Raw genomic sequence first — 6,902 nt, 5'->3', positions numbered from 1 at the left:
GCATCGTGCATGGCTTCTGGGTTGATGCGAATATCATCTGTGGAAAGGGTGTTTATTGTGTATGATTCTGCAGAAAGAGCTAGAAATGAGCAAAGAACAGCAAACTTAATCACCCAATCCATACTTATTACTTGCCTTTAGAAACCTTAGTTATTTGAAGATGAAGAAGAGTAAATTATTGTCATCGGAAATGTAGATTCCATTATTAGTATTGTCCTTACCACAAAGACAATATCGTATTATTTGGCTTTCATTGACTTTTTGGCTTAAACTCCTTGTTTACATGAAATTCATGTTACCAAGATAGTTCCTAAGCAGTGACACAAAACAATCTTACTCCTATTTTTGATAGTCTGGCATAAATTCCCTGTGTGTCCAAAAATTGCTAGCTGATTCTCGGCGTGCAACAAATGTAGTTGCTCCACCATGATCGCTGCTGCTTATGCTGGTTGCCACCACCGCTACCACCGCTACCACCGCCGCCACTAAACTTTGGCGAGGGGTTTCTGACATTCTCAATGGCTTTCATCAGGACGTTGCTGTTGGTACGCTTGGGTGGTGGCACATCCGGCACCGGAGCTTGGCCCTCCTCCAAGTAGTATCGATCAGCTTGCCTTGTCCGGTCCTCGTCAAAGAGTGATTTCAAGGCGACATGTGGCTTGATGCTATCCCAGGATGTGGACGACGAGGCTTCGGCCTTTTCTTTGTCAACACGTTGTGTCCCTGTGACCAGAAAAAATGCGATTAGAAAAATGCAATGGAAGAGATTGACGTACCTGACACTGGAGAATCAGGGTGTAGAAAAGGATTCTTTTCGGAGTGGATTGGAATCTCTTCCAGTTGGCCGCTTTCAGCTACATGGATGCCTGTAGACTAACAAGCTTAATGCAATCAGACAAAGGAGTATATTTCCAGCGTACCTTCGTGATGGACAACGGGAGACGGAGGTACGAAAGGGTTTAAAGGAACGTCCTCTCCACCAAACTCATCTGCATTTAGGAATGAAAATCTCATTTGAAACTATATTTCTTTTGCATACCTTTATGAGAAGCAGAAGCTTCCTCAATGGACGAGTTTTCAGTATTTGCATGCGCGGCTTCCAGTCGTGATGGTGGTGTTCCAGCCACCTGAGCATCCAGCAGCTGTTCCCACAGATCTGAAGGTTCGTCGCTGGAAGCAGGAGCGTCTGAAATAGAAAACGGAAAAACTATCGTCAACGGGGATCACAATAAACGCACTGACTGATCATACATACCTTGCTCTGGATGTGAAGCAGCCTCATCTTGAGCTGGAATCACTGCATTCACGAAACTATTGATACGAAAATCCCAACAGCAAACGGTTCTTACATTCTCCCGTTAGACCCACTGTTGAGCTCGGCGTTTTATCCTCGACACCGCCTTCAGCGACAGTTTGGTGTGTCTCAGGAGCTACAGCAGCGGCAGTAACACCACTAGCAGCCTCTGAAACTGTGAATAAAAAAAGAAGAAGAGAAAGCCGAACAGGAAGAGAAACGAGATGAGCAAAGCACCATGGTAGGCTGAAGAGGTACCTTGTCGTTGATGAACACTCTTCTCTTCGCCCGAGGAAACATCGTCAGATGATCCGTGATCTAGTTGCTCAGGCTGCTTCACCACTTCACCTGCTTCAAACCCTTTGACTTTACCGCAATGCTTCCTGTGATTCCTGCGGTGCCTGGCGCTGGGATGGTGATTTGGGTATGTCCAGCCACACCTCCTGCAAACCCAGATATCTTCGTCGTCCGCCTTGGCGGCCACTGGTACCACCGATCCGTTGCTCATTCCTTCCTGTCAATCTATAACTACGATCTCGTCGGGTCAACACGCTGCTGCATTTAAAGATAAGACAACCCAAACAAAACAATGCGAAGGAAAGGAGAAAAAACCCCTCGTTTTCGATCGACCAAGTCTTTTGATAAACAGTGCTCTAACTCGAGCAGTATAGAGAGAGAACCTACAAGAAAAAAAAACACGAGGTGTAGATTAATACAATCAATGTATCGATCGAGACCAGTGAGTATCATACAAAAAAAAGGGAAAAAAATTCTGGAAACCTTCTATCTTCCCTCTACACTGCTGGGATCGTCGCGAAGGAGAAACCCTTGTAGCCCTTGTAAGCGTAGTAAGCGATTCTGGTATAGTAGAACCCCGGCAAGAAGAGCAAAGCTCCGAGGATCGTAAATGCCACGCCTGGAGGGAAGAACACCACAATTCACGCTCAATCCACTCGAAATTTCGCAAGATCGCATCGAAATATCCTAGACTCACCGTGTCCCGAGTCACCTCCGATCTTGTTGTAGATCATGAAGATCCCGATCACCATGCCAATGGCGCCCAGAGCCAGAAGCGCCACGGACAACGCGATCTCCTTCACTGGCGGCTTGTTGTTGATGATGAATGTGCCGGTGGGATCCTCGGAGATGGAGAAAGAGTGATCGACATACGCCATCGCTGGGAGGAGCTAGGGCTATTTTCTTACTTTAATGAAGATGGAAGAGGTCACTTTTGGCGACTAAGTACCCGCCCATCCCTGGCTCGATTCCCATTGCCAGGAATTTTCCCATAGAACAAATCTTGCGTGTATCTACAAAGAACACCATTTACACACTACCTATGCACAGCTTTTCAATAGAAGAGATCGTGAAGAGCTTCGTATAATGGGTACGCTGCTCTTGGCGCTGGATAAGCTCCCGAGAGAATGTCTGCGGCTGTCACGTAAGAATCGCCATAGAAACGAGCGTTCGTGTCGGATCTTCGCGTCACAACGCTCCCTTCGACCGAGACCCCCACAAACGCCCCTGTGGGAGAAGAATTCTTTGCTCGTTAGAGAAATCCCTGGAAGCTCGAATGGAAAGTAGAGCTTACCTTTGCTTAAGCTGTAGGAGTAGCAAGCAGCAGTGCCACCGTCGCCAGCTCGAACATCAGCTTCCGCGAGTCGTCCCACGGGACCGGCGACGGCGCTCAGCTCAGCTCCCAGAGCGAAATGGATTCGTCCGCTGAAGGCCCTCACAGCCTCGGGGCTGCGAAGAACGAGTATGAAGTCCGTTAGCTCTCCTCCCATCTGGAAAGTGAGTCCTGTTAGCACAAGAGAGAAAACGAGAAATGATAGAACACATACTTGAGCTCCCCATCCAAGCCCGGCACAAGCAATCGCAGAAGGAGCCGACCATGTCCCATCCTCACGCCTCGCGATCACGAGTCCCGTTCCAAGCTTATACGTGACAACAACGCCAGCTTTCGCGATGGTTAACACTGCCACTCCCTTGGCGCCTCTCAGCACCTTTTCGGGTATCGCCTTCTCAGGTTTCAAGCCTCCAATCTAGATAAAAAGGCCAAAAGTAAGATCGGAGAAGAGCAACCAAGAAGAGCAATACCTTTGCATAGCTTCGCAAAGCGTTTGTAGCTTTGTAGATCTCCTGCTCCATCGAGAGGCCCAAGGGGCTGTTGAGCCAGCTTCTCATGCAGCTAAAATCCGTCACGTCGTGCGTCGCCACCTGAGAGGCATTGCTCACTCGCTCCACCAGAAGTCTCTGGACTGGCTCCAGTCTCTCGTAACAAGCATCGCAGACCCGCTGAGGCTCTCGCTCTCGGAACTTCATCGGCAGCAAGCAGCGGCCCCTGGAGCAGTAGCGGCAGAAAATCCCTCCACAAAACCGGCAGTGGTGCCTTCCACAAGTCACTGGCCGAAAGCTTGCATCACACTGCATACACGACGTTGCGGAGCTGTCTGGAAGCCACTGTGGAGGCTCGGCCTCGAGCAGAGTTTTGGTCGCTCTAACATCGTCAACAGCGCTGGAGGAGAAAAGAGGAGGAGCGCTGGGTAGCAAGACACTCCCCCATAAATCCTCCGGAGGACCATCTCCTGCCTCTGCCACTACCCTGCGACGATCACTGCTATCACTGCTCTTCTTGCTCGCTGCCCCCGTGACAATCGCATACAACCCAGCGAAGAGATTCCTTATAGTGATCTCTGGTGCTGGCTGCTGGTGCTGCTGGTGGATTTTCGGATAGACCCCCTCCTTCGGTGGCGTACTTGAGCTTCTATCCATCTTCCTTGCGTGTGCCTGGCGAATTGCTTCCTTGAGCTCCAAATTCGGCCCCAAATTCATCTCGGCATCGAATGGCGTCCGGCAGAGAGGGCAAAGCGGCGATTGCGAGTGTCTCTGGACCTGGAATCCAAAATCATCTAGCTACTGCTCGAGAAGAAGAGCATAGCCTCACTCACCTTTTGGAGACACCGGAGGCATCCATTGTGGCCGCAGGGTAGCGAGGCTGGGCCGCCATGGCGCCCCAGGCTCTCGATGCAAACCACGCACGTCGGGAGCGATTGATCGCTGCCGCCGCCGCCGCCGCCGCCGCGAGTAATCTCCGGGTAGTCGATCTCCTCCCCGTCGTCCTCCATGAGCCCTACAACCATAATGCAAACCCTAGCATTCTCTTATTACCGCCCACATTTTAGGGTTCTTGAGCTCCTCTAGGGCGATTCCATCGATTCTCTGTATTGCAGCCATGGGGAGGGTCGCGGCATCGCCCAAGCGCGAGGATCCGCCGCAGACGCCCGCTGGGATGGCCGGGAGCCATCTGAACAACATCCCGCTGAGCGTGGCGATGGAGAGATTGGGGCTTCGCTCGCAAATGCGTGACAATGGGCCAGTCGTCTTTGATGGCCTCCAGCAGCAGCAGCAGATTGGGCGGCGATCCAAGCTCGTCCAGGAGAAGGCGGCCATGGACAAGGCGATCATCGAGATCATTACCAGCGGCCAGTGGGAGCGATTGGAGCCCAACTCGAGCAAATCCATCGCGGTGGGGAATCACCATGTCTGCGTGAGCTACGATGAAGAGATGGAGGTGGGATATCGGACGTGGGAGTGGCACGGCCATATGCTTCTCTACGACGAGGAGGAAGGGATGTACAAGCCCGAGTACGTCTATGGGAATTACTTCGAGCCTCTCCAGGGAGTTCTCAAGATCGCCTCCAACGTTGGGATCAATGGAATGGAGAGGATGATGTCTCTCTTGGGAAGGCAGCACCGCTTCTACTAATGATCGATCGTAAGTGTTGTTCTTCCTTCATTTTTTTTCCTGGTTTGGTTCCTTGGCTTTCAGATAGATCTTTGATCGTTTTTCTTGTTTCTTCTCAGACTTTAGTTCTGGAAGAGTAGCACCGCTTGTGGTAGTGCTTCTTTCGTAGATTGAGTCTTCTAATATCGTTGAATTGTTTGTTTCAGGTTTGCATTGTCTTTCGATACTCGATCGAAGTTTCCAAAAGCTGGTCTCCGTAGAAATGTAGAGGATTATAATAGCTTTCTTTCAGAATGTAAGTTTTGTCCAGTGGGATCTATTCTAAACAAATCTTAATAATTAGGGGATGTAGCTAAGTTAGTACTAAGAAGGTATCTCTTTTGTTATTTAGTCTATTCAAAAATCAAAACCTTGTTTTCAAAATTTCACTATGATAATAACGAGTACTTGCCCAGCAAATGCTGTGCACTGCAGGCAAGCAGAGCAACTATGGAGCCTTAGGAGTGCATGGTGTAACACCTGTCACCATGCCCTCTTCTCTTCCCAACCACATGTGCATCTTGCCCATTACCCACCACAACATTGAGCTGATATTTTGGCTAACCATGGCCACCAAGCCTGGCCCGGGCCTAGGGTGGACTCCCCTCCCGGAGAACCATGGCTTCCAAGGTTGGCTTGGGTCTGGGCCCTTCGTTCTTATTATTATAGATAGTTTATAGCATCTTAATTATGCATTTAGATAGAAAGCAGTTAGTTGATGGGCTAAATTCCATTACACTAATAATAATATATAACATTATAACCATAAGTTGCACCACTTACAAATACATTAGTATTTCATTGTAATATTTCTTTAAATTTTGGCCTATCAATTTACAAATTTTAACATGTACCATAGGATTGGGAAAACAAACTAACACTAAATTAATCACTTTATATTTTACAAGTGGATAATGATAGAAGTTGTAGTGTTATTGGTGTTCTACTTATATACAACTAAAGTGCTTAACAAACTTTATTCAAACTAGTGGAAGATTGTTTTTTAAATATTAATCCTAGCAACAATGAAGATAAACTCAATTCTTTTGACTATATTGAATCATAACCATATAAAAATTTATATAATGAAGCATTAATGGAATTTTGTACTCCCATGATATATATACATATACAAGAGATGGCAAATAACCATCTTGTGATCATCTCTTTGAAAATCCAAATGAGTCATTCTACCAAAATATCTGTTTGTGGATAATAAACACTTATGAAAGTGTGGTATATTTTCAACCGAAACATTAAAACATGAAATACCTTAGATATAAATACAAGACCATTATCTAAGAATTTGCTTTAAAAAATGCTAGAATACTACTTGATTGAAGAGGAGGTATCTAATAGCAATTGTAAGCACACTAGAAAAAACACTAACTTCCACATAAAAAATTAAGTAGTCAAAAGCAATAATGGCATACTCATTTCAATAGTTGACTATGAAAAAAACTCTATTATATCAAATGCCACAAACTCAAATAAATATGAAATTATAATTAACTACATATGCAACATAAAGAGGAGTATTGGCACTAAAAGTAGCTATATACATACTAAAAATTATTATATTATATCTCCAATTAATCAAAAGACTTACGCAACTTATCAATCATATGACAATATCCTATATGCCTACCTAGAATAGAAAAGTTATAGCAAGTGTAAAGAACGTGTGGAATAAAAATCAAAAGCACCACTAATCACAAATGATCATCAAAATTAATCTCTATAAAGTAAAGAAGGGCATTTTTTAAAGCAATAATAAAAATATAAATGCTGAAATGACAAATTATTAGCATGTGATACAAT

General features: G+C 46.1%; 4 protein-coding genes across 6 annotated transcripts; 1 reads left to right on the top strand and 3 right to left on the bottom strand.

The window, feature by feature from the left end:
* Positions 1–234: 234 nt before the first annotated feature.
* Positions 235–1,974, bottom strand: LOC9663514. Its single transcript, XM_002993627.2, has 7 exons — positions 1,553–1,974; positions 1,350–1,469; positions 1,256–1,297; positions 1,040–1,186; positions 921–989; positions 777–866; positions 235–723 (listed from the first exon to the last, which is right to left on the bottom strand). Exons 1-7 carry the CDS (start codon positions 1,800–1,802, stop codon positions 386–388), a joined length of 1,056 nt encoding a protein of 351 aa, XP_002993673.1. The 5' UTR covers positions 1,803–1,974; the 3' UTR covers positions 235–385.
* LOC9663513 (transmembrane protein 230) lies at positions 1,885–2,552 on the bottom strand. 2 transcript variants are annotated; one of them, XM_024667292.1, is made up of 3 exons: positions 2,289–2,552; positions 2,075–2,210; positions 1,885–1,974 (listed from the first exon to the last, which is right to left on the bottom strand). In XM_024667292.1, exons 1-2 carry the CDS (start codon positions 2,467–2,469, stop codon positions 2,089–2,091), a joined length of 303 nt encoding a protein of 100 aa, XP_024523060.1. In that variant the 5' UTR covers positions 2,470–2,552; the 3' UTR covers positions 1,885–1,974; positions 2,075–2,088. The 2 variants fall into 2 exon arrangements, with proteins under 2 accessions (XP_024523060.1, XP_002993672.1); XM_002993626.2 differs by lacking the exon at positions 1,885–1,974 and having other exon boundaries at positions 1,979–2,210.
* A 49-nt stretch (positions 2,553–2,601) lies between these two features.
* On the bottom strand, positions 2,602–4,458 carry LOC9663528. Its single transcript, XM_024667290.1, has 5 exons — positions 4,246–4,458; positions 3,395–4,189; positions 3,139–3,339; positions 2,886–3,081; positions 2,602–2,818 (listed from the first exon to the last, which is right to left on the bottom strand). Exons 1-5 carry the CDS (start codon positions 4,435–4,437, stop codon positions 2,646–2,648), a joined length of 1,557 nt encoding a protein of 518 aa, XP_024523058.1. The 5' UTR covers positions 4,438–4,458; the 3' UTR covers positions 2,602–2,645.
* Positions 4,455–5,465, top strand: LOC9663527. Of its 2 annotated transcripts, none has more exons than XM_024667291.1 (2): positions 4,455–5,072; positions 5,249–5,465. In XM_024667291.1, the coding sequence occupies exon 1, from the start codon at positions 4,530–4,532 to the stop codon at positions 5,061–5,063; it is 534 nt and encodes a 177-aa protein (XP_024523059.1). In that variant the 5' UTR covers positions 4,455–4,529; the 3' UTR covers positions 5,064–5,072; positions 5,249–5,465. The 2 variants fall into 2 exon arrangements, with proteins under 2 accessions (XP_024523059.1, XP_002993686.1); XM_002993640.2 differs by having other exon boundaries at positions 5,162–5,465.
* Positions 5,466–6,902: the final 1,437 nt, after the last annotated feature.

The sequence above is a fragment of the Selaginella moellendorffii genome, unplaced genomic scaffold (assembly GCF_000143415.4).
Source record: "Selaginella moellendorffii unplaced genomic scaffold, v1.0 SELMOscaffold_167, whole genome shotgun sequence".
In the NCBI taxonomy this organism is placed as follows: domain Eukaryota; kingdom Viridiplantae; phylum Streptophyta; class Lycopodiopsida; order Selaginellales; family Selaginellaceae; genus Selaginella; species Selaginella moellendorffii.
Note: the sequence above shows the minus strand (reverse complement) of the source record. Positions and strands in the feature narration are given on the sequence as shown.

What these genes read in the sequence shown, in the direction of transcription:
- LOC9663527 (XM_024667291.1), top strand. Translation starts at nt 4,530, where the DNA reads ATGGGGAGGGTCGCGGCATCGCCCAAGCGCGAGGATCCGCCGCAGACG.
- LOC9663528 (XM_024667290.1), bottom strand. Translation starts at nt 4,437, where the DNA reads ATGGTTGTAGGGCTCATGGAGGACGACGGGGAGGAGATCGACTACCCG. An exon ending in CTTTGCGAAGCTATGCAAAG is followed by an intron (nt 3,340 to 3,394) that starts GTATTGCTCTTC and finishes CTTTTTATCTAG; the next exon opens with ATTGGAGGCTTGAAACCTGA. An exon ending in GGCTTGGATGGGGAGCTCAA is followed by an intron (nt 3,082 to 3,138) that starts GTATGTGTTCTA and finishes CTCACTTTCCAG; the next exon opens with ATGGGAGGAGAGCTAACGGA.
- LOC9663513 (XM_024667292.1), bottom strand. Translation starts at nt 2,469, where the DNA reads ATGGCGTATGTCGATCACTCTTTCTCCATCTCCGAGGATCCCACCGGC. An exon ending in CGGAGGTGACTCGGGACACG is followed by an intron (nt 2,211 to 2,288) that starts GTGAGTCTAGGA and finishes TCTTCCCTCCAG; the next exon opens with GCGTGGCATTTACGATCCTC.
- LOC9663514 (XM_002993627.2), bottom strand. Translation starts at nt 1,802, where the DNA reads ATGAGCAACGGATCGGTGGTACCAGTGGCCGCCAAGGCGGACGACGAA. An exon ending in GAGTGTTCATCAACGACAAG is followed by an intron (nt 1,470 to 1,552) that starts GTACCTCTTCAG and finishes TTTTATTCACAG; the next exon opens with TTTCAGAGGCTGCTAGTGGT. An exon ending in TCCCGTTGTCCATCACGAAG is followed by an intron (nt 867 to 920) that starts GTACGCTGGAAA and finishes GTTAGTCTACAG; the next exon opens with GCATCCATGTAGCTGAAAGC.